General features: G+C 50.2%; 10 protein-coding genes across 10 annotated transcripts; 5 read left to right on the top strand and 5 right to left on the bottom strand.

Annotated features, from left to right (window-relative positions):
- Nucleotides 1–67: 67 nt before the first annotated feature.
- HO173_005687 (uncharacterized protein) lies at nt 68–3,162 on the bottom strand (the record flags this gene model as incomplete). Its single annotated transcript, XM_037307602.1, has 2 exons — nt 68–120; nt 429–3,162. The coding sequence occupies 2 exons, from the start codon at nt 3,160–3,162 to the stop codon at nt 68–70; spliced, it is 2,787 nt and encodes a 928-aa protein (XP_037165411.1).
- Nucleotides 3,163–3,547: 385 nt separating this feature from the next.
- On the bottom strand, nt 3,548–5,889 carry HO173_005686 (uncharacterized protein; the record flags this gene model as incomplete). The annotated part of the gene is made up of 4 exons (XM_037307601.1): nt 3,548–4,380; nt 4,433–4,771; nt 4,891–5,118; nt 5,175–5,889. 4 exons carry the CDS (start codon nt 5,887–5,889, stop codon nt 3,548–3,550), a joined length of 2,115 nt encoding a protein of 704 aa, XP_037165410.1.
- Nucleotides 5,890–6,117: 228 nt separating this feature from the next.
- On the top strand, nt 6,118–6,601 carry HO173_005685 (uncharacterized protein; the record flags this gene model as incomplete). The annotated part of the gene is made up of 4 exons (XM_037307600.1): nt 6,118–6,120; nt 6,178–6,405; nt 6,467–6,525; nt 6,577–6,601. 4 exons carry the CDS (start codon nt 6,118–6,120, stop codon nt 6,599–6,601), a joined length of 315 nt encoding a protein of 104 aa, XP_037165409.1.
- A 519-nt stretch (nt 6,602–7,120) lies between these two features.
- Nucleotides 7,121–7,977, top strand: HO173_005684 (uncharacterized protein; the record flags this gene model as incomplete). The annotated part of the gene is made up of 3 exons (XM_037307599.1): nt 7,121–7,155; nt 7,208–7,884; nt 7,937–7,977. 3 exons carry the CDS (start codon nt 7,121–7,123, stop codon nt 7,975–7,977), a joined length of 753 nt encoding a protein of 250 aa, XP_037165408.1.
- Nucleotides 7,978–8,693: 716 nt separating this feature from the next.
- Nucleotides 8,694–9,855, top strand: HO173_005683 (uncharacterized protein; the record flags this gene model as incomplete). The annotated part of the gene is made up of 3 exons (XM_037307598.1): nt 8,694–8,817; nt 8,880–9,641; nt 9,737–9,855. The coding sequence occupies 3 exons, from the start codon at nt 8,694–8,696 to the stop codon at nt 9,853–9,855; spliced, it is 1,005 nt and encodes a 334-aa protein (XP_037165407.1).
- A 320-nt stretch (nt 9,856–10,175) lies between these two features.
- On the bottom strand, nt 10,176–11,216 carry HO173_005682 (uncharacterized protein; the record flags this gene model as incomplete). The annotated part of the gene is made up of 9 exons (XM_037307597.1): nt 10,176–10,195; nt 10,242–10,260; nt 10,358–10,378; nt 10,440–10,456; nt 10,521–10,566; nt 10,621–10,708; nt 10,763–10,778; nt 10,837–10,868; nt 11,005–11,216. The coding sequence occupies 9 exons, from the start codon at nt 11,214–11,216 to the stop codon at nt 10,176–10,178; spliced, it is 471 nt and encodes a 156-aa protein (XP_037165406.1).
- A 1,249-nt stretch (nt 11,217–12,465) lies between these two features.
- On the bottom strand, nt 12,466–14,146 carry HO173_005681 (uncharacterized protein; the record flags this gene model as incomplete). Its single annotated transcript, XM_037307596.1, has 4 exons — nt 12,466–12,604; nt 12,657–13,072; nt 13,134–13,819; nt 13,954–14,146. The coding sequence occupies 4 exons, from the start codon at nt 14,144–14,146 to the stop codon at nt 12,466–12,468; spliced, it is 1,434 nt and encodes a 477-aa protein (XP_037165405.1).
- A 2,688-nt stretch (nt 14,147–16,834) lies between these two features.
- Nucleotides 16,835–19,261, bottom strand: HO173_005680 (uncharacterized protein; the record flags this gene model as incomplete). Its single annotated transcript, XM_037307595.1, has 1 exon — nt 16,835–19,261. One exon carries the CDS (start codon nt 19,259–19,261, stop codon nt 16,835–16,837), a length of 2,427 nt encoding a protein of 808 aa, XP_037165404.1.
- A 219-nt stretch (nt 19,262–19,480) lies between these two features.
- On the top strand, nt 19,481–20,517 carry HO173_005679 (uncharacterized protein; the record flags this gene model as incomplete). Its single annotated transcript, XM_037307594.1, has 3 exons — nt 19,481–19,566; nt 19,622–19,879; nt 19,941–20,517. 3 exons carry the CDS (start codon nt 19,481–19,483, stop codon nt 20,515–20,517), a joined length of 921 nt encoding a protein of 306 aa, XP_037165403.1.
- Nucleotides 20,518–22,284: 1,767 nt separating this feature from the next.
- Nucleotides 22,285–23,757, top strand: HO173_005678 (uncharacterized protein; the record flags this gene model as incomplete). Its single annotated transcript, XM_037307593.1, has 4 exons — nt 22,285–22,869; nt 22,928–23,219; nt 23,379–23,527; nt 23,578–23,757. The coding sequence occupies 4 exons, from the start codon at nt 22,285–22,287 to the stop codon at nt 23,755–23,757; spliced, it is 1,206 nt and encodes a 401-aa protein (XP_037165402.1).
- Between the last annotated feature and the right edge of the window lie 155 nt (nt 23,758–23,912).

Here is a 23,912-nt window from a genome sequence, read left to right as displayed (position 1 = left end):
ATTGCAGGCATAGCATTCTCCCAAAACTACAGAATGCTATACAGTCCACCGTATCGGTATAATTATTTCATGGAAAAGCGATGATCGCATGACTCAATACCATCAAGGGCGACCCGGCCTCTGAGTTGGTATATGAGCCCCAGCTCCGTCAAATGCAACCAAAGCAAAGTCCACGCTATGCATGATTCCCCCTTATGATCCCGCCAGTCTCCCTTGTTCACAAAATGTGTCCAAAGTGGACGATCAGGGAACGAATAATCTCGAAAAGCCCACAACGGTCTGCCTGCAACAAACGCACGTCCCGAAATTGTTCATAGCAAGACTAACCCTACAATCTTCACACAGACTCAAGCAGCGACACGGCCAAGCAAGTACATTCCTGGGTGCGCTCTGGCAAACCACACACTGTGGGCCTCCTGCCCCCATACCTACTGCACCATCACGCCATGTACCTGCTCCTTGATTGATAGAAGACGCGGGTTGGGCGCGTCGGGTAAGGATCAGTTGCTCAAGAAGGTACGCTTCGTCCTCTGGAGAAAGTGGCCCGGTGGCGGGGATCGAGGAATTGGTGGGACGGTAGCGGGTGGAGGTGAGGAGTTTGGCATTCGCAAAAGACTGGGCGTGGCGGTATTGCGAACGGGTTGTTATGCCTGTATTGGTAAGGTGATGAGCGAGCATGCGGGCTTCGGAGCGCTGATGGGGGGTTTTGGGGTCGAGCAATGTGGCGAGGTGGCGCGGATTGAGCTGAGAGTAGTTCTTGGATGGGTCAAGAGCGTCTAGTACATTTGGATCTGAAGGCGAGAGGCTGCGAGAAAAAGGCTGTCTTTGAGTGGGTGTGCTGGCGCCTGAGCCCGCATCCGAATCGACGTCAATAAATTCGTCGTCAATGTCTCCGGGGGAAACTTCGCTAGCATTGGTGGACACAGAGACCAAGCTGGTAGTATCATCGTCCTGTGCAGGTGTTTGGTAGGAGCCACTGTCGTCTTTCTCGCCAAACCATCCACCGCTTGCCCACCAATTGTAGACCCTCGAATCGAGTGTGTGTTCCTCTTCCTCGCCCCAGCGTTCGTTCTCGTTCTTCAGTCTTCGTTTCATTTCGTGCTCCACGTCGACGTCGTCATTCTCCGGTAGCAAGAGGACACCCTCGTCTGATAACATCCAAAAGTCGATGGTATTCTGCTGCCGGATCTGTTGCCCTTCCTCTTTATCTACTTGTAATCCTTCTTTCGCTATTGGCAGCCTGAGCCATTGTGGGCGCCAGGATATCCTCGCTTTGTCCATTAATATGTTCGTAATCACTTTGTTCCAGCTTACAAAAAGCCAGAAGATACCACGAAAAAACTTCGCAGCCATCAAATATCGCCCTCCTCTCTGCATATGGCCTACTCCATCCCCTCTATGTCTCATATTTGCAAATCCTGATCCGAGTTTGTCTGCTGTGAAGCTCACTACTCTATCGTAGCCACTCGTCCAGCGTTCCGTAGAATGTTCGTCTGCAGCGACTGGTTTCGCAAAATGGACAGACACGCCTTCCACTGGATCGTGCGATGGTTCAAAGGCTTCTATTTCCTTCAACCTCTCCTCTTCCAACCACGTTGATGTAGCGACGTTGATGCGCCGACCCTCATTGAGATACACTGCTTCACTCGCGACGGTCAAAGCGGTGAAACCTACCTTGAGCAATGCCGTATAGAAGTCCTCGGTCACATCCAAGCGAACGCTGGAGAGCTGGGCATTGGCCTGCATGTTCTCGCGGGCCATCCGGAACCTCTCCGCCAGCGTTCTAGGCGGTGGTTCATCGTTTGGTGGAGAGAAAAAACAAAGGAGTAATGCAAGTGAGTAGATGGAGGCACATAGCAGTATTCCGACGAGAATTAAGAGATGGGGAATAAAGCCGACGATGCAGACAGTAGGAAAGCGTAGGATGATAGATTCTGGCCCCGACTCTGGTCTCAAGCTGAAGAACCCCCATCCGAACGCACTCATGAAACATATACCCCAAATACCGGTGTTTATGAGTCGGAATCTGGCCTGCATGTTCAAGACTCCTAGGATCTGGCTGCTAAGGTTGTTGAGACTTGAGATCAACACCATAAGCAGGACTTCTGGTGGCGTATTCATCTTGTCCAGTATCTCGCTTCTGGTGAAGAGCTTACCCACAGGATCCGGCTGTGAAGAGCTCGAATTCGCCTTACTAGCTTTATGTGCTGACCATAAAGAGAGCCCGAGTTGATTGCTGATCATAGCTTCTGATTCTGCAAAAGCCAATGAATGCTCGAAGATTGACATGCCAGTCTCGGTCATGAGCTGTCTTCCTTGAACTGCACACGAAAGCGTTTCCACAAATTGACCAAGACACAAAGACTGGAAGAAAGGCCACAGCAGGGATAAGGAGCCGCTTCGGTCCCAAACTTCAGACCGCGATGGAATCATGTCCACTGCCAAGCAGGAGCTGGCATCATTTTCCCAGAATAGGAGCATGGAGCTGATCCAGTGAATGATGCCTCCATCTCCCGAAAAATCCAGGTCCAGGTGTCTGTCGGCCTTGCCGTACCTCAAGGAGGAGTACTTCGGAGATGTCTGGCAACGCATCGCTTGTAGGAGGCTGAGGGTATGGGAGAGGAACATGATAATAGGCAGAATACGTATAGCAAGTCGCATTGGCCATGACAAGCTGATGTGACGGCGTGCCGAGGCATAGATCTGTGTCCGATTGAGGATGATGGCCTGTCGCTTGTTAGAAAGATTGCAATATGGCAAAGCAGTAGCCCGCACATGGTGTAGACTGACCAGCGTGAAACATGCCAGAGCCCACTTGCTCGTCATATACGCGAATATACCGCCAATGTTTCTAACCTGGTGGAAGCTGAACGGGCTGGCTTGCGGGGGTGCTTCTGTCGCTGCTGCGCCAGCTGCTGATGGAAGAGCAGCGATAGGGGAAGAGTCGGAAGAGAAGGCTGTAGATATCATCTTCATACTTCCATTGCCTGTGGCTTCTGCAATCATGCTTCCGCCGCCCCTAAGGCCAATTATGCTGTCTAGTCGTTCTGGTACGGTGACAAAAGCAAAGGATCCAGCCCTAGCCATAATTCGAGGGAAAGCCATGACAAGATCGTTGGAGAAAAGGCTCATCAAGGAGGTATTGTTGGATACTGAAGACATATTGTGATCGACGAGTGAAGTAAGTTAGAAAGCCAATCCCCGAGGTCTACGGCTTCCTGGTTGTCAACTCTATGTTGGGGCCACGAATGCTCGTTCCCTCGAAGGTTGCGGGGCTGATTACCGTCAGTCTGGTATGAACACGGCGAGAGAAGTCTCCATTGCCTCCAATCAAGCGTTACCGAAGGTTTGTGAATGGCTTCAATGCAGTTGAAGAATGTCGGTCCGACATGTTGACTGAGACTCTCTTGTCTTGGCGCTACATGACGCACAGCCGAGGTTGAACGGATCGCTGACAAGTAGCTAAATCAGAGGCAAGTTCAGGTTTGACAATGGATTGCTCTATGTGATCTATATCAAGATGTATACAAGGCCACGGCGTATATGACTATACTCCCCAAACCTCGTCCCAGCCACTCTTATATCCTTCTAGCGGTCCTGGGAACCTTCCAAACCTGGCTGCATTTCCTGTGCCAGCCTCAGGCAGGCTCATCCATTGTCTCACCACACCTGGAACCTCCTCTTTGATATGACTAACGCATATCAATGCCTGATCCTTGATCAGTCCCTCAAACATTATCTCACTCAGCAGCTGCGGCGGGGTATCATACACGAATCGTTTCTCGACATATGCTCTCCTGTTAACACGAGCCCCGAACGATTTGGTCTCGCCCCATGTCAGAAAGAGCATGCACTTATCACGCACATGATCGTCCATGCCGCTGAATGCCTCATCTAGAACGACAAGATCTGGCTTCTTGATGATGGCACGTAAGAAGAGCGCTACTCGTTGCGCAGAAAACGGAGCATCGCCAAAGCGAATATTGTCTGCCCAGTCTATGCTATTTGGGAAACCCTCATCTGACTTCCATAATCTGGTCACGAAACTAGTGGTTAGAGGAGTGAAGGCGGGATTCAATTCGGCTTCAAACCACCGCAAACATGTGTCCACGGCGACGTCGTTCTCGTAGTTTAAGCGTGGTGTCCCAAGGAAAGTGTCTGCCCAGGCATTTTCCAGTGTCTGGCGTATGGAAAGATTGCGAGGAAAGAAGGCGTGGATCTCTGGAGAAGACTGGCCTATGCGGGATTGGATGTCAAAAATGGATATGCCAGGCAATCCTGGTTGTGGCAGACGACCTCGTCCAAAGACCTTGACTGGTAAAGAATAAGCTTGAGGGTGATCAGAGCAAATCAAAGAGACAAGTGTGGTCTTCCCGGATCCTAGTATCAGTGAGCTCACATGTAGTACCTTCGTAGACTACTAAGCACATACCATTTGGACCAAAGACACCCCAGCGTTCTCCACGTCTGACGGTCCACGACAGCCCCTTTTCTGTTCGATCTCCAATCTCCTGTTGCCAGCTGCCCAAAACTTCTTTGTCGCCATACCTCACACGGACACCTTGCATTTCCACAAGAGCTTCATTGACTGAAACGTGGATATCTGCATCAACCAATGGAATGCCTTCGCGACTTTCAATTGGCTTCGATGGATGAGATGAGGAGTTCGCTCGTGGCAGGTTTCGAATACGCTCGTTTTGATAAGCCTTTGTGAGCCCTCTCTGTGGAATCACATTTTCCGGAACATCAACTCGCGCTAAAGAGGCATTCCCTGTAGAAGTCAGTCACGGCAATTGTTCCCCCCCCCCCCACCCGCCCCCCACGTGGCCCAGATATTACTGCATCGGAAGCACAGATCCTCTAGAATGATGAAGTCCTAGAAACACATACCAATCAACCTCTTCATGACTGCTTTTGCTTGTGTAGTCCCAAGACCCACAAGATCCTTTCTACCTTGGTAGATGATTTGGAAGTTAGGGCCCAAATGGATGACATGAGTTATCCAATCTGGTAGTGGATCTTGTGGCCTTAAAGCCAATATTAGTCGTGGTGAGCTGGCCCGGGCAAGTCTGTGTAACAAGGTTGATAAAGTTGTCATGGTTGGTGGATCTAGACCCACTGCACATTACGCATTAGCATCTTTAGCGGCAGTGCACAAAGATTCGTCATCATACTGAATGGTTCGTCCAAGAGCAGGACCATTGGTTTTCCAAGTAAAGCCCTGGCAATTCTAGTCCGTCTTGTCTGACCGTTGCTGAGGTTCCCGATTGGCATATTGACTAGAGCCTCAAGTTTTAAGTCGCTTATGACTTTTTCAAGGCTATGATCATTTACGTCTTTCCCTTCCTGCTCTTCTGACGGGTTGAGATCCGTGTTGCCTCTAAGAAAGTCCATCACAGAAAAGTCGGTGGCTTCCCTTCGGCTCTCATATCTAGCACTCAAGTAGGCGCCTCTTGTCCCAGAATTCCCCACACCGCCCCTCTCGCCGTTGAAACCGACATATTGTATTGCTCGTGGAACGTTTCTATACCGAGAATCTTCTATTTCCACTTCTTCTGTCGACAGGTACGGGTAAGACCGGGCTGTTGGAGGGATGCACAAATGCTGCCCCCGGATAATATTGAAGAACGTTGTCTTTCCGGCATTGGATGGCCCGAGGACTGCCCAATGCTGTTGCTTTGCGTCTCCCACAGCGTTTGAGGGAAGTGACCAAGTCAGTCCAGGGAATATCGCATGATTTGACACCGCATTCTGATCCGTTGCGGAAGGGTATTTTCTATAGAAAGTGCCGTTCTCAATCCGAATTATTGGCGGGCTCTTTACAATGGTGGAGCGCCGTGATGGTTTGAATGGGGATGAAAGTTTTGAGAGTGGTGAAAATCTTCTCATCTCCAGTTTGTGTCCATAGTGCGTTACATACTTAGGAGTGGTTTGGGATCAAAATTTTGTTGCAGGGATAAGTTTGGCCTCGGCAGCGGCCCGACTTGGCTTGGCATTCGAGAAATTTCTTTGGGTTTTCCTACAACAAATGTCAACAGCTTCACAAATCAACATTAGTACTCCAAAGCTGAATTGAAACGTTTCCATATTTGTAGCAAAAGCTCCAATTTCATCAAGATGGCAAGTCGCGGCAGTACGCGTCCCTCAGCCGATGTGAGAAAGCTAATTCCTGCTCAGACGACAGCACTCAAGTCGATCAAATCGCTCGCCCCTCTCCTCGACCGTATACTCGTTCAAAGAATCAAGGCGGAGACCAAGACAGCCAGCGGCATTTATCTACCCGAGAGTAGCGTGAAGGAACTCAACGAGGCAAGAGTTCTAGCTGTCGGTCCTGGGGGTCTTGACAAGGAGGGCAAGAGAGTCACACCGAGTGTTACGCCAGGAGACAAGGTTCTGATACCACAAGTATGCTACAAAATGCGGGTTGAGCTTTCCAGAAAGAAATTGGCTAACGCTTAATGTGCAGTATGGCGGCAGCCCAGTTAAGGTTGGAGAGGAGGAGTACTCGCTTTTCAGAGACCATGAGTAAGGCATTACCATATTCCGAAGCGAAAGGCAATTGCTAATTCCTTATAGACTGCTCGCCAAGATCAATGAATAAATGTATGAGCAGCAGATGCATCTCCATGTACCATATGTACATTTACCATATTTGAGCGTTGCGGAGGAGTCATGTCCCGTTGCATCCTGGAAGCGTTGCATATACAATGTGATCATTGGAAGTAATCAATATCACTCCACTCTCCTAATACGTGCCATTGTCCAAAACAATCTACGTGACTAGCCTTGACCTTTGGAGAGGCCGTTCACAAGGCGCCAATCAATACGCAAAGTAGATACGTCATTCAGATCTCAACCACAATATGGGCTTGAAGATCCTCTCATTGCAACAACATCGCTGCCCGGAGATCCAAAAGATATTGAATGACAAAAAAACATTCGCTTCACGTGACCATTAGTAATCATGTCTTGGCAACAGGTTGAAGGGGACAGAGCGCCAGCAACATCGACCAACCGCCACGCCACAGTAAGACGATCCTGCTAATAAGTACAGCAAACTTTTAACATCTACTCCGGTAGAGCTCGCAAGCTTGCACTTTCGCCCTCTTCCACCATCACAATGGCATCCTCATCATCATCCACTCCGCTCCTCTAGTACGCCTCCCCTCCCTTCCTCGCCGCACTACTAATACGATCACCATCACAGCTCCTGTATCGCCTACCGTACAACGATCCTAACCGAGCACACTACCTCCGCATCCTCCGGTACCTCGTCGCTCGCCTCTCTCATCCTCCCCAAGATCGACCACTCGAAACCGCAAAAGCTGACCTACACCCACAACCAAAACTTCATCCACTACATTGCCGATGCTCCCTCGGACTATCCTTCGTCCGATCCCACAGCCGGCGGCCTCACATACTTGGTCGTCGCTTCCTCCAGTTTCGGCCGCCGCATACCCTTCGGTTATCTAGTAGAAATAAAGAAGCAATTTCTTGCCCGCTATGATCCCGATTCGACGGATTTTGCCAGCTTACCGCCATACGGAGCGGCAGATTTCAATGCGCAGTTGAAGAAATTGATGGTGGCGTATGGGACTACAGAAGGAGGCAAACAGGATGCGATTACAAACACGCAGCAGGAAATCAACGACGTAAAGGGTATCATGACACAGAACATCGAGAGGGTACTGGAGAGAGGGGAGAGGATCGACTTGCTGGTCGATAAGACCGATAGGCTTGGCGTAGGGGCGCGCGATTTCAGGGTTAGATCGAGAGGCTTGAAGAGGAGGATGTGGTGGAAGAATGTCAAATTGATGGTACTTTTGGGTGTGGTGGTGGTATTCTTATTATATCTGTTCATTGGTTTTGGATGTGGATTGCCTGGTAAGCGGATACTCAATGACGCTATCAGAGAAAGTTGCTGACAGACTGCTAGGCTGGTCGAGATGCGTGGGCTCAAAATCGAAGAACAACTAATCGCAAAGGTTGGAGCAATCAACAGCGGGCGTTTTTGGGATCATGGATGGCCAAGGATGTACTATCAGGGGTTCTGAGGATCAGCCTAAGATTATCTCTACGCGTGAGCCTATGAACCAGGCAAATTCCCTTTGATTCCGGCATGCATTACCCCCCATATGCAGTACCAATTAAAGAAGACGCCCTGCGCAAAGTTATTAATACGAGTAAATCCGCCATTGGCTCTCCCCGGTCCAGAATCCAACCGTGGCCAGTTCTCCAACACGGTCCTCAAAGGCATTGAAGCGCAAAATCACAGAGCAGTCCGAGCGCAATCCCTGCGAGTTTCCCCCCCCCCCCTCCCAACACGATCTACTCGCTCGCTTCCTGTTGCAGAGCTACGCCTCACCCTCCACCCGCCCTTATCGCCCGCCGCATGCACCTCAGGATTCCTGCGGTGCGTCGTTAGCCTGTCGCACGATAAGCAAAGCTTGCGTAAAACCACTCCCAGAGCGTCAAAAGGTGAATCGTTAGTGGCCTTTCCCTCGTGAGGCATTGCCAGTTAGATAACTAGGTAGACGGTGGGGCTGGATCGTGCCGGCTGGCTTCTATATAATACATAGATAGAGGTCGTGCCCCCAGGGGTCCTGTCCTGTCGGAATCCGCGGTCTCGGTTATTCGAGTAATGATCAGTAATGGTATTAATGTTGTGAGAAGAAGAAGAAGAAGAAGGCATAATGACACCGCCCCAGTTGCAATTGCCCACGATAAAGGTCTTGGATATTGAAATTCTAACGGATTGGGACTTTGAGAATGTCAAGGCCTTTGGGGATAGTATTCCCGGCTTCCGGTCCAGCTCGAGTGAGTAGCTCATACGCTCTCGACCTCTTATTAAATGAATCATTATCATTAACGAGCACCAGCTTTCCTGACAACCCTCCGCTCTAATCTCCACCTCGCTTCCGACCTCTCTCCTCTGAACAGCCTCGTCTCTACACCCACTACCCCAGCATTCGCCATCAGCCACCTCCCGCAACCTTCTTCCCTCTCAATCACCACCACTCCCTCGAAAAAATCCCTATTGAAACTTGACCCCAAACCGGAGCCGATCCTCTCGACAGCCCTCGCCCTACCCGGAGCCCCGGAGGACCGCAGTGCAGCTCTACGTCTTATTGCAGACTCGGTGGTGCAGCAGAGGCAATTAGCTGCCAAAGAGCTGGTGTTGCACCCGGCTACACTGGCTGTCACTGTGCTTGTAATTGCGGTTCTGGCACAGTTCTGCGAGTGGAGGCCTCTGTTCACTGCGGTCGCTGGGCTCACGGTCGCTGCCTTAGCTGCAATATACTGGATCACGATCGATTACGCAACACTGGCTGAGAGGATCAATTGGGATTGGCTGGGTGGTTACACCCCTCCTTCGACTCCTACCGGTGAACGTGGCAGTGGTCTGAAAAAACAATCCAAATGCGACGATCCTGTTGTATTAGTGTCCAAATGGGGCGAGGAGGTTATCGGCGCGTTAATAATGAAGGTGGTGAAGAGGGAGAGGAAGGCGTATGTGAGGGCGTGGACCGTGGACGCAAGTTGTAGAGGCAAGGGGATTGGAGTTGGCTTGTTAGAAGAAGGCGTGAGGGTTGCGTGGGGAAAGGGAGCGAGGGCTTTCGAATTTGAGAGAGGCCATGCTAGTAAGTTCAATCCATTCTGCTGAATACTCATATGATCTGCTTTGGTGAAACACAGTCAGCCTTTTGAAAGCCACGCTGACTCGTCCGTTCCGCAGATTCCCACCGTGTGCTTCCACCATTGTTTAATGGCGGCTTCGAGAAGAGAGATGCAACTGCGAGAGTAGTGCTGGCCGATGTTGTCAAGGAGATTAGACGGGAGAGAAGCAGTAGATGACTTACGAATGATACCCTCTTAGTATTATTGCCTTGACATGAAATGTTCCTCACCATTGTACTTTCAAGTGTTACATTGCCATCCTTGGCATTGATCTTGCGGGAGACATTCCTCACATCGCTGCCCTCATATTCGCTTTCGAAACCATTGGGCTTGCGAGATCACCTCACAAGCTAATTACCCATATGACCCTACCGGGACAGGCACTTGGCTCATATAACGCCTGCTAATGTAGACGCCACATACTCAATGTGAGAATTTTTCCAGTCAAAATACCTTCCCATAGCCGTAAATCATGCTTGTCGTAAATCCAACCGGAGCTAATACTTCGGATCGAAGCCTGTGCTTGTTAGCTTCGGCTGTACGGTTCACTGAAGAACACTTACCGTAGATAGGGCGGCCTTGCTATGCGAGGAGAGAGTATTAAAGTCAGTAGCGCTCGCGAGAAACATGCTGGGCCGAATTTTGCAAGAATTGCAGCAGATGAAGCATGGAGGCTTACCCTTTTGAGAGCGAATATCACCTGGACCAGATTTTTTTAGTAATTTCAACCTAAGGGAGCGAGCTAAGGAGATCGGACATACATCTCTCACAGTCACAGCTGTGTGGGAGGATATAACGTTAGCTGAGATTCCGAAATGTTTATCGAAAGCACCACCACTCACTCTGGCGCTTGGAATGATCCAGATAGATCACGCATTCTTGTAGGATCTAGCAACTTATATTAGTTCACACGATCTCAACCCTCGGAAGACGAAAACATACAGTCTTCAAGCGATCCACCATTGCTTGGCGTGTATCGTCGTATACAGTCCCTGAAATCCGCTTGATGCCTCCTCTCCGTGCTAGACGACTGCGAGAGGCTATCAGCACGCTTCTGTAGAACCACAGAGAAGAGAATGCATACCGAATGTCCCCTTTCGCTATGAGAGTAATACCCGTCAGCCACAAGCCATTCAACAGGACCAAATCGCAACTCACTTATGCCACGGATCGAGTCCCTGACCACCTTCCTAGAAAGCACGTCAATACCAGTCTCGATTTGTGTGACTGGCGGATAGACAATGTGTATGTTGACCATAGGCCCGCACAGTAGAATACGGCGGACGTGCTTCGCGGGTGGGTCCTTCCTTTGCATCCCTCACTCACCTGTGCCTCTTCATCCCACCTTTGCCTAGTCCCTTCCCTCCAAGCCCATGTTTCTCTTTGCCTCCACCAATCACGCCTTTTCCACCGAGCATCGGACGTGCGCGTTGGGTCTGACTGGCCGAGGGTGTGGGAGTCGGCGTCGGAGTATCACGAACAGGACCTTGCGGCTGGACCCCGACCGAAGGAAGGAAACGACCAAGACTTAGAGGCATTTTGTCTAATACTGGCAAGCCTCAACTATGGGTACTTGCAAGAAAAGGTCTAAGGAGCGTAGAACGATCAAGCGAAGGCGGTGGTGGGAGCTGGTAGCTGGTTAATTGATCGCGCGGTGTGATTCGGTGCGCCAAGATAGAGTAAACATGGCGTCTCCAACGCGATTATTTCCGGGGGATGCCAAGTGCCAACATCGATTCCTTCGACCAACAATCTCATACGAGTCGTAACAATCGTGGGAAACACACTTTCGCCCGCTCTTTAAGAACGGCAGTATGAGGGTGCACTAATCGTTCCACGCACTCAGCTCGCTGATAGCGACCCACTACGATTATGTCTATTATCTCCAATGAACAAGTCTACTGTTGTCTGCCACTTGACGATCGGCACCGAACCTCAGTGCGAAGCCAGTCTGCAGTTCCGAAGAGTCGAATCAGGGATGGAATCAAAGGCAAGTAGGCACGAAGTGCATTGGATTTGCTTCGGCTTGCTATGTACTTCGGCATCGTCACGCGAGTCCCAGCAAGTTCCTTTGCAGACCTTGAAATTGGGCCGGAATGCCAAAAGTCTGTGCATCCCAGACATCATTTGACTCAAACTCTCAAGACCATCGAGGGTTCTGATCAATACGTTGTCATGAACACTAGACAGGAGGTGCGTGCTGAAGCTGCTCCTCGATAGAGGTGCCGATGTCAGGATGAGAGGCTCTCATGGGCAAATTCGGCGAGACTTAAGCATTCAACTATAGACTATACGGCAGCTGTAGAGCTTTTGGAGGTCAAAACACATAGGAACCTGCCTTGACGATATTATTATCATACACCATCGGAGCCTATTCCTTAGCTCTCTATTGTATTGTGTCGCATGGACGGACACTTTCGAGTATCAAGTGATCTCTCCAGTTCTAGTGCCAATCCATCTACAGGTCCTACGAGGATACCGGCATACAAAAAGAAGCGAAGCTTGCTTGCTTGCGCCTTGGAGTTTTCATCCTTTTCTATCATGCATTCACCCTGTGCTGACACGAGATCTTTATAACGATGAGAGTGTCGGACATGTTTTGCTTGACTACTTAGTCTACGGCATCCATCTTAGCCACACTGTTTCCGCAAGGCTTGGACACTTCGAGAATGGCAAAATAACTGCATAATTTTGGTCATACACATCGTGAATCATCGAACACGGTTTGATATAAAGAACGAGCTGGCCAGCCAGTCGTTACGTCAAATCTCGTGAATCTTCCCAACCTCAGAGATGAAGTCCGCGACTACGAAAGATGTGTCCGTGCTGTCGCATGTGCCAGCGCTTGCGCTTTGTGGTTCCAGGGCAGTTGCCGAATTGAGACTGACACCCCGAGCCACAGTAATTCTCAGCCGTACCGCAGTATCTAATAAATTCATCAGCGCTGACCGTTGTGAATAGCAGGTATGGCGACTGACCCATGAGAAGAACAACACATCCCCGTCTTGCAGGTCCCACCGCCATTGCTACCACAAGTGTCAATAGACCCGTCAGCCGTAGACATGCTGGATCCGTTGCTGTCAGTACCCGCAGGTGCAGGCATAGCAGTCGTTGCAGAATCGTATGCCTCCATTGAGACAGTGGAGGAAGCTTCTATGGGTGCTGAATTAGAGATAGCCATGGGGCCACTCGCAGCAACGACCGCTGCCAAGTCGAGTTTCGGCAGGGGTGCGGGCATGAAGCTGGAAATGGAGGGCGGTCCGTTGTAATTACCTGCACCGCAACCGTTGCGAATCTGTGTGCAGAAATTTTCCCAATTGAAGCAATTCTTGCTACCCGTGGGTCCGGCAGAGTTGTAGCAGTCGGTAGCCTGGACAGAGCAATTCTGGGATGCCTGTAGACGAAGTCAGCAAGCTAAATGATTTTCCATGAACATGGTAAACAGGGAGACTCACAGCGTAACAGCCAGTTTCATCAGTGTAAGAAGAAGGTATGAAGCCACACCAATTGACATTTTCCATCGCACATGCATCTGGCTTGAGGCCAATCGTCTGGACCATCGCACGAGCTTCGAGATCACGCTTGGAGCTACCAGCTGTATACAGAGGCGGACCGAAATCAGGAAATGGTAGCTTCATGGGCTGGTCGTAAATGTTGAAGGTCATGGCTGGCGTGCTCATATTGATGTATCCAGGAATTGAAACGGTACTGAGAGGAACAGCGGAACCGCTGGACGACAGGAAGATCTGCGCGCAGCCAACGTAAAATTGGGGATCGGCTGGTGTCTTGTCTGCTTGTTGCAATGCCAGAAGTTCTGGACGAACAAGGTAGTAACCGCCGGCGAGATCATGGGGGATAGTAGCAGCGAGATGCCCGTCATTAGGGATGAGCTTTTCAGTGCACCACTTGCCAGCGGTGCTATCGTAGCCGTCTTCCATGATTTTGAACCAGCCATCTCCGGCGGCATTGTTGGAAGCAGCAGAGTTGTCGACTTTCTTCATATAGACCGCGCACGGACCTTTGTGACTAGGATCAATAGATCCTGGCTGAGAAGCATCGGGCCAATCGCGCCATTCGAACGCGAGAGTATCGCCTGCGTTGACGCTGGCAACACGAGACACGCCAGTCTCGCCATTGACACCTGACAAATTGTCAGCTTCGCGATTTGTAGCTCGAACGACGGTCAAATGGTGGGGGATGATTTGTAGCCCACATTAATGTACCACCAGGAAGCATAGGAATTTGGCAGGGAAACAAGAACAAATGTAAACTTACCACAGGCCATATCAGGGTTGGTAACGCTGCTGAGCGGAAAGGTCGCCTGCTGGATGTTATTGCTCATGCGGACAGCAGTACCATCACCCTGGTCAACCCCATCGACGAAGAAGTTAGTGAAAGCGGTATGAGCGCGAGCAAGTTGAGCAGTTCCAGCTACGAGGATGACAATCTTGACGTGTGAGACGAGCATGTTGCTAATATTGAGGCCGGTGTTGTGTTTTCGAAATGGGAAACAGCTCGATCAACGAGCCGCAGAAGATGAGAGAATGATCTGGAAGAAGAAGGCAAGTTTAATTTCAATGAGTGTACTGAGATGATGACCTGAAGAATGATGAAAAAATCTTTGATGAATGTGAGGAAGAACTTGACGTGAATGGAGGAGGTTGTTATGAAGATAAGTTACTCAAAATAGTTATTGTTGACTCTTGGCGCTAGCGTAGGGGCGACCACCACGGATAAGTGCATGAATTCGTATACTTCCAGGACACAGGCAAAGGCTGTGATAGATTGTGGATGATACGGTCAAAGGAGTGAGAGTAGGCAGTCAAAAGAGTGAGTCAAGAGAAATGCTAGTTGTTTCTCCGAAGCGCCATCTCAGAGGGATGCGAAGCGCAGTATCAAGGAGAAGTTCATGGCTAGTTGTCCTCTTTAAACAACCACTGCTGCGCATTGGACTTAGAAGTATTAAGGAGATCATGCGAGTGGAGCCGGCCGTGATCCTGCGGGGAGATTTAGCCCTGTTGAAGGACTCGTACATGTAAATCATGTTCCATTAAAATCCAAGGCAAAGGTGATCCAGCCCCTTGCCATTCACAGACCAGCTACGATGGTTTTCAGCCCAGTATGTGGGTTAGGGGCATCGCGTGTCTCAATACTAGACTGACCAATGCCTCGATGAAACGAAGAGAGCTTTGAAACAGGGCGCCAAATCCGCGAAATTGTTTGGCCCTTACCTCACCCGAGGCTTCCAAATGCATTTCCTCGGTGAACATGGTGGCAAGTCCTGTTCCTCCATCCTCCATGACAGAGCTTATGTAGAGCGAGATGAGCAGCGGATTCTCCTTTACGGGTACGTTGGATGAGCGAGGGTTTCCCTCTTACCCGTGAGATGTCAGTCAGATAAGCTTCCAGGGCGGAAAAACGTACTCCCGTACTTACTCGCATCTGCCTTACCCGCGAGCCCGGATATTCAATTTACCGAGATACTCGTAGGCTAAAATTCGGCTATGCCTTACTCTCATAAATCTACAAAAACAAATAATGTAGACTTCATTTTCTTGCAATAAACATGCTCAAACTGCCAATCTATTCGTAGCCTTGGATCAGCTCAGACAACGCTGATCTCATGTGGCTCATCGATTGTTTAGCATACAGCGCTAATCGAAACGTTGTGGCAAGAAGCGCTGCTGTTTTCCACTCCCACGCGCTCGAACGTTGGCTCACGCACGTAGTGAATGCATCAAACAGTCAGACCGCTGATCGATGTAGATTGCCTGCCTTTTGACCACCAGCTTGTCTGTCCTGATGACTACACCATTTATATTCAGCGCTACTCGTCGCAGTGGTTGCCCCATCGAAAAATAATAAACGGGAAGGCGATGTCGAGTGAATGAAAGGAGCCAGGGATTGAAGTGTTCCCTACTCTATCCGGCCGCTTGGCTGATTGTCATGCTAATAGGTCAGATTCAGGCGTATTGGTGGTAAAAAATAACACGTTTCGATGGCTATCGAGACGCCTTGCAATCATTTGTGGTGGATACAGTATAGGCCTTTGATCGAGAGCGCACAGGGATCTGCCCAGACAAATCTCCTGGTGGAAGCCGCTAATGCACTGATGTTGGACGTGGACTATGGATAGGTTCCTTGCTTCGTTCAAACGTTTCAGGCTTTCAAATGTTCAAAAATCAAAAATCGTTCAATTAGTTAGGGATTGTGACCCAGAAAGTCTGCCCAATTCAGGGGAACCGAGTTTGCTCACCGTGCCACGAAGCTTGCGATGCGTCGACAATCCTTGATTTACACAGCTCCTGATATCGGGCTTCTTACCGTTACTGACAGTTATAACAGGACCTACCACTTCGTAACCTCATCAAACACAGGGATCGCCGTGTCATTACCGGCCTTACCCTGAATCCCTTCAAGGTAAAGGAGACAATAGGTGTGGTGAAAGCCTACACCACTCGGGTAGGCGGGGGACCCCTACCTACAGAACAGCTCAACGATCACGGGGATAGATTTTAGTCTATTGGCAGAGAATTCGGTGTTAAAACCGGGGCTGGCTGGATCTAGTCATCGTGAAATATTCTACGGCAGCGAACCACTACACCGCTTTGAATCTCACAAAAGTCGACATCATGGACGACTTTCCAGAGATACAGATAGCCACCGCATATCAGCTAAACGGCCAGATTCTCGACTCCTTCCCAGCAGACTTGCAAAAACTAGCAAGGGCACAGGTCCAATATACGACCTGAACGGGATGGCAAAAACCCGCAACAGGCACCAGAACCTACTACGATTTGCCCAAGAACGCGAGAGCGCATGTGGAGTTCATTGAGAAGTTCGTCGGCGTGAAGGTCAAGTACATAGGTACGGGGCCGGCGAGGGAGGACATGATTATGAAAACGTGATTGTATTCTACCATAGACTTGGGGTTAGATGCCCATAAACTGCACGATGCCTGCAATGCGCTTTTTACAACCTACGCCGTTCCCGATAGTATTGACCCGTGCTTTTGGGGTATTCTGCAGACTGTGCACTTGGGGCTGCGGTCCTCGGACCCTTTGCTACCCCCCGAGCCGCCGTTTCTACGGAAGTGCTTCTTCTCTCCCTCCACCAAAGCCTCGAACCCTCCGGCAAGTCAGAACCATTTCAGACTCTACCTCAATTTCTCAACCTTTGGTTTCCCCTTCCTGTCCACCCTCTCATCCGCTGGGTCAAAGCCTCCATTGCCCCAAGTCGCCCATTCTGGAGTTGGTGGGCCCATGTAGTCCTCAGGACTGAAGTCCTTCCCACTCTCCAGACATTCAAAGAACTTCTCGTAATCAATGATTGTATGCCACTTCTCTTCAACGTAGAACCTCTTGCTGGCAACGAGCACGCAGCAACTATGCGCATGCTCAGCTGCAATGCCATACTCTAACCCTCGGCGTTCCAGAGCAGCGTTGAGAACTTCAACGAAGGTAGTGATCTCGTCGTAGAAAGGAACATTTTGCATCGTCAGTCCTGCGCCCGCGGAGGATGAGTTTCCACAGTAGGTTACGCCCTTGATCTCAACGAAGCAAGGGAGTCCAAGGGCAACAAGGTCAGCGTAGCCCTCGACTTCATCGTCAATATTGAAGCCTTTCACGAGGGTCAGACGGAAGACGGTGCGCATTCTAAACCGCTTCTCACGTAGAATATCAAGACAACGTAGGAGGCGTTGCCAGTAGTCTCGATGTAGGGGGCGGTCGATCTTCCGCAACGACTCGGCGTTGCTGGCGTCTATGGACACGTACAGCTGCGTAACGGATTTGAGAGTAGCTAGTTGATCTGGGTGCTGCGCATTGCAGACTAGGAAGCTGGATATATGTTCTCTGTGCAGCATCGCAACGAATTCGTTGATGTGAGGGTAAAAAATGGGTTCGCCGACCAAACTTAATGCACAGTGCCTAATTTTCATGGCCTCCTGGAATCTCTCAGCTCTCACCCCTGGCACACCCCTCATCATCTTGATCTTCTTGTAATGGCCCTCCTTTGCCCCGTCGAAGATCATCTCCGGCGGATCAACTTGCCAGCGCCAAGTCGTACCTACAGGATTGGTGCCGTGACGCCAACAGAAGACGCATTTGTTAGAACATGAAAGAGAGGGAGTGGTTTCCATGCAAAGATGTGATTTGATGCCGTAGAAGGAGAACTTGTAGCAGGAGCCTCGGCCACGGAGGGCAGATTTAGTCCAACGGCAGATTTTGACACCGGAGTGTGTGCCAATGATTGTGTAGCCTTGTTTGGTGAGGGCTGCGTGAGTAGGTGAGGAGACGGGAACCATAGCTTTGGGAGCTTGAGGAGTAGTGGATGTGAGGGAGGAGGTAGTGAAGTCGATAGGCAAGGGAGAACGAAATTCCGAGGCATCGCCCGACTTGCCTCCTAGGTCTTCAAGGTCATCGACGGGTGAATTTTTTTGTTGTCGTTTCCGCTTGGCCGGTCTCCGAGCTTCTACTTTGAGAACCGTTCCCGGCTCTGCGGCCTCGTCCGCATCCTCCTCCTCGCTTTCCACAGCGTCTCCGCTCCCAGCGACACCTTCACCTAGACCTCCATTAGCAGCTATGTCCAGCAGTGCCTTTACCACCCCGTCCCTCCATTCGCCCAGTCTCCGCTCTGAATCTGATTTTACATCTCCCAAACCCAATGGATACGCTCTTTTCCTTCCAGTTAACTTTGCCATCCATTTATCCACCTCAATTGCTTGCGAGCAAAAGCCTTCTTTCTCCGTGCTCCATCCTTCTTTGTCTCCGAAGCCAAAGACCGAGTACCCTGCAAGGCCAGAAAGTGGCGCCGTGTCTATCCGGAAGTCATTGTGGGTTTCCTGAAGATGGGCCAAGAAAGTGTCTAAGGTGGTATCGATGTTGTATGAGGGTAGCATTAGAAGGTAGAAGTATTGAACATGCTGATCAATCTGGTGAGACTTGGGAGGTGTGACATAGAAATCATCGTAGTCAATGTAGGATAGATCATGAATCTGAGGCTCTAGTACTGTAGATGAGTGGTCTTTCAGTAAGGTATGTAATTCGTTTAGCAATGCTAGAGCACGAATTTCCGTCGTCCCCGTCAAAGATGAAAAGAAGACCAATGGCTGAATCCTCCGATGTGCGGATCTTTCAGACTTGGGCTTCCTATCCACTTTGGAGCCTGTCACTCTTTTCGGGCCGGGTCGTGGTCGCACAGAGACATTGGGAAATTGCATTGCAACGTTTTCATATGGTTCTGCTTTCTCAGATCGCTCATCTTCACGTTCTGCTAGTATTGTGGACTTTGACTTCTCATTCAGCCAGCCCGGCTTTTCCACTGTACCATATTCTGGAGTACTCGCGGCGGGTGAGGGCGTTAATCGTTCCCTTCGAAGCCTATTGTCGAAGTGCATAAATACGGCTAGGCCTAACAGGACTGCGGCGAGCAGCAAGAAATATCTGTACTCATGCCATTGATCGAGGATGAATGCTATTCCGGATGTAAGATGAATCTGATCAGCGAGTAAGGCTATCCACATACCGTATATCAGGATGCCTCGATCTTTGGAGCCAGAAGCTGGCCTACCGAAGACCTCCATTATCGCAACGTGCAACGTAGAGAGAAAAGAAGCTCCGGCGAAAAGTATAGTGGGCCGGGAGGGGCACGCGGAAATGATCCTCATAGGGCTGACTGCTTGCCCGCCGATCACGCGGTTCTTCATTGTTTACTGTTTCTCCCTTCACCGTCGTGGAGCCATACCTGCTTCTATGGGCGGCGAGAATATCTCATCCAGTATACTGAGCTCAAAGCATCCACCATGGGCTCCTATGAGATAGACCAACCCGTCAGCGGTGCTTGCGTCGACCTTTCCTCCCCAAACATCTTCAACTTCATCCTCTCCATGTAGGTCTATTCTCCGCTCCCAGACGTTTACCTATTTAGTAACGGGTCCCATAAGTCTCATCCTCCTTGGTATTCTTGTGTCATATCTCCCGCAACATCATCGCATCATCTCCCGCCGATCTTCCGCAGGCATCTCACCGTACTTCGTGCTCCTAGGCACCACATCCGGCACCTGTGCCTTTGCCAATATCTTGACTCTCCCTGCCAGTCGCCGAGATCTTGCATGCTGCCGAGAGCTAAGTGGCTTTGAATGTGTGGCGGGAGCCTTGGGTATAGCGCAGGTCGGGGTGCAGTGGAGTTGTTTCATGGTCATGTGAGGGTCCTCTCGTCATCTCGGTCTTTGACCATGGTCTCGATGGCTGATGACAGCATAGACTATTCCTCTTCCTCCTATTCTTCCCGCGCACACCCTCGGACGCCAAGTCCAAAGATGAGCCCACCTACCGACTCGCCATCACAGTCTTCCTAACCTCCATAGTCCACCTGGTCCTCACCTTCCTAGTGTCCGTCATCATCATCTACCTCTACCGCTCCCGTCTCGCCTCATGGGCACATTTCCTTGGTATCTTCGGCACATGCTTGGCCGCTATACAATTCTTGCCTCAGATATGGACGACGTGGAAGCTGCAAGAGATGGGCAGTTTGAGCATACCGATGATGTGCATACAAACGCCGGGAAGCTTTGTGTGGGTGGGGAGTCTAGCAGCGAGATTTGGGTGGGAGGGCTGGAGTACGTGGGGAATCTATCTTGTGACAGGGGTACTCCAGGGTTGTCTGTTGGTGATGGGGATCACCTTCGAGTTGAGAGCACGGAAGAAGGGGAAAGCTGGGCTTGGAGGCGTGGCCGGTGGTTCCAATGAGCATGCTAACCAAATCATTGGAAACGGGCACGGCTATGCTGATGGCGACGAGGATCATGAACGGACGGGCTTGCTCGGGAATGAACGATAGCGCGAATTTTCTTTCTTGGACTGTCACTATATTCACAATGACATCTAATTCGACCAGCGGCACAATACCAAGCGGATTCGTTCGACACTAGAGTGAAGGGCAATACAAGAGCAGATTCGACACGACCATACTCCTTGGCTCTGGGTAGCAGTGACTCATGTATTAAGCCCCTTTACTTGGAGACTTCATAAGACCACGAAACAAGGACCACGGTGGCGTGATGTGCTATCAGCAAGTCTGATATGTCAATGAGACCTTTTAGAGCTTCACGGGGAAGCATCTGACCAATTCGGTCCAAAGTCCAGTTTGACGCGCATGCGAAAAGCTCAATTGAGCTGACCTTCTGCCATTACACGACGCCAAAGTGTTGGTGCAGTCCACTCAATGAGGGAAAAGCTCTGGAAAGATTGAAGAGCACCATTTCAAGGTGGAGACGCAACGAAAGGGTCTCCATTCGAGCGGTGTGAATTGAGGTCTTACTGTGCATATGCCAAGGATTGAACGGATACATAATTGGTGGAAGTGAATAGGAAGCCATGCCGTTCCGTGGTGTGCGGCGATATCGCCGATCATAGGTGGATACTCAGCTCCAGGCATCAGGTCTAATAACACTCAAATGATATGCAAGCCTGGTTCGTACCGGGCAATGCCGAGTTGTTCGAGAGAGACGCTGATATTATGATGGACCCGGTTGAATAATGAAAGCTGGGGAAACGCCAACGCTGCGGTCAGTGCTCGCATCGTTAATGCATAATTACAATACCCTTAAGTCTGCGGTAAACCTGCGGAAGACCCGGTAAGTGGCGGCAAGATGCTCTCAGTGTCAACCCTCGATGAAGGCGCCATTGGATCTCCTATACGTCTTGTTCTTCCAAAGGCCGCCGTGGAGGCAAGATCTGAACGCACTCCTGAAGATCCCGAGAGGATAAGTATAGTATGTATGGTTGCAATGCTCAGGAGTATGGCGCGCAAGTGAAAGGGTATGTAATCATGGGCATCTGTAGCTAGCTGACCAAGGGCGGATCTTTTGTCAATATTGTACAAGGGAGTCATCACGCCAGAATGTTTGATTTTGCGTGCGAGATGATGATGGTGCTTCGCCTCCGGCGCACGGATCGCGTTATGACCGCAATTGGACTAGCCAAATATTAAGCCACCAATCACAGCACAACATATCTTCTTTCTTGTGTTCCCTTCCGGACAACCCTCCTTCACTTTTGCTGCGAGAGGAGCTTGCTACGCTGAGCGATCAACATTGAACCAACAAAGAGGCTCTCCGAACCTCGACTCTAGGCTCTGCGTTCATTTGCAGATGCACCAATGCAGGAATGGGAATCTTGACTTGTCAATATGAATGCCAAAAGTCAGCGCGAATAGTTCATGAGAAGCAACTGGACACCACGATGCAGATCGTCGCGTGTTGTTTTACTTTTCCGCAATGTGGGGAAGAGCCTCAGTCTGACATTTCCTTTGTGACGTGCTCGCGGACTTTAATGGTGTGACGGGCTAATAAGCAAGGGAAGAGAGACCCGCAGCACAGTAATTTATCATCCCATACGAATGCCTCAAATACACGACTATATACGCCTTCTTCTATCTCTCCCTCTCATTCACCTGTCTTCCTGTGTCAGTAACGTCCTTCAGTTCCGATATTTTACCTTCTACACAGTGTCTTTGTGCCTTAGCATAATCGTTCTGCATACAATTGCCCCAAAACAAGATATCACACACCGCACTACCGTTCATTGTAAACATACGTTGTTCACAATGGCCCCATTTCTAGAAGAGCCAAGCACCCGTCCTGCATATTCCGGCAAGCCCAAGATCGATGGAGGCATTTTGGATCTACCTAATAAGAAGAAACACAACATTCAATACGAACCCGGTCGGACGATTGTCGAAGGTCATGGGGAGTACGAGTATGACGACCTTCGCCCAGCATTCCCCGACGTTCATTGGGAACCCTTAACAGAGGTACCATACCATGATCGAGGTACCAAAGGTGATCCTCAATTTGGTAATCTACTTTCCGATGCCACCAATATTTTCGATTACAACCCCAAGATTGGCACTGAAATCAGTGGAATAAATCTGGCGAAGCTCACAGACGCCCAGAGGGACGACCTAGCTCGCCTCATCTCAACGCGAGGAGTGGTTTTCTTCCGTAACCAAACGGACCTTGATATTGACGCCCAACGCGAGCTTGGCCAGTATTTTGGTCAACTTCACAAGCACGCTACCACTTCTGTGCCTCGCCGAGGGGATCTAGATGATGTGCATGTGGTCTACACCGACGAGAAGTCCAAAGAGCAGCGTGCCAAATTCGCACCTACGTTCTTGTGGCATTCTGACGTAAGCAGCTTGTGTCCCCAACAGCTCCTATTTTATTGGGATGTCTGACATCGATTAGGTGACCTATGAAGTACAACCGCCATCATATACGTCGCTAAAGATGCTGACTGGCCCTCCACGCGGTGGAGGTGGTGACACACTGTGGGCTTCTCAGTATGCTGTGTATGATCTTTTGTCGTCGGGTATGCAGAAATACCTCGAAGGACTTGAGGCTTTGCACTCGGCACAAATCCAAGCGGATGGGACCATCGCCCTTGGCCGTACCGTGCGACGGGAGCCTGTCGTCACGAAGCACCCGCTAATTCGTACCCACCCCGTCACTGGGTGGAAGTCTGTTTTCTTCAACCCTGGTATGTACATTTTCGGAGGAAGTCTTTCCTATTCTGGACTCATGCTCGCGTCGTGAAACATGCTCTGATTGAGAGAGAAGCATCCTCAACAACCTGTCGAGTTGTCTCATTGCTCGGGTCCTTTGCCTCGACCCACGGATGCTGACCCCGAAGATATAGGGTTCGTCACGGATATAGTTGGCATTCCCAAAGCAGAAGCCGATGCAATCATCCACTATCTGAACGAGCTGATCACCACGACTCAGGAGATTCATGTTCGATTTCAGTGGCAGAAGAATGACGTTGCCTTCTGGGACAACCGCATATGCGTGAGTAAAGCCCGCCCTCCTATCTACACACAATAGCTGACACGCGAAAGAACCATTCGGCATCCTACGGCTTTGCCCCACACCGCAGACACGCAGTGCGTGTCGCATCTCAGGCAGAGTGCCCGTATTTTGATCCTAACAGCAAATCTCAGGAAGAGGAGATGAACGCCCGCTATGGCCTGCCGAAAGTCAACAAGGACGGGTCGGGCCAATCGAACTACAACGATTGAGCGGGTGCCAGTTCTTGGATTTGAGCAATGGATTGGGAGTAGCAAATTTTGCATGCATTTGATGGCCACCTTTATCTTGGTCGATGCGATTTAGCGCGCATGCATTATTGCATCGATACCATAGACTTCCGTGAGGTATGGATGAAGCAAGGCTA

Source organism: Letharia columbiana, assembly GCF_014066305.1.
Source record: "Letharia columbiana isolate WasteWater2 chromosome Unknown Sc0000016_s0, whole genome shotgun sequence".
Taxonomy (NCBI): domain Eukaryota; kingdom Fungi; phylum Ascomycota; class Lecanoromycetes; order Lecanorales; family Parmeliaceae; genus Letharia; species Letharia columbiana.
This window is presented reverse-complemented; position numbering and strand designations above follow the sequence as displayed.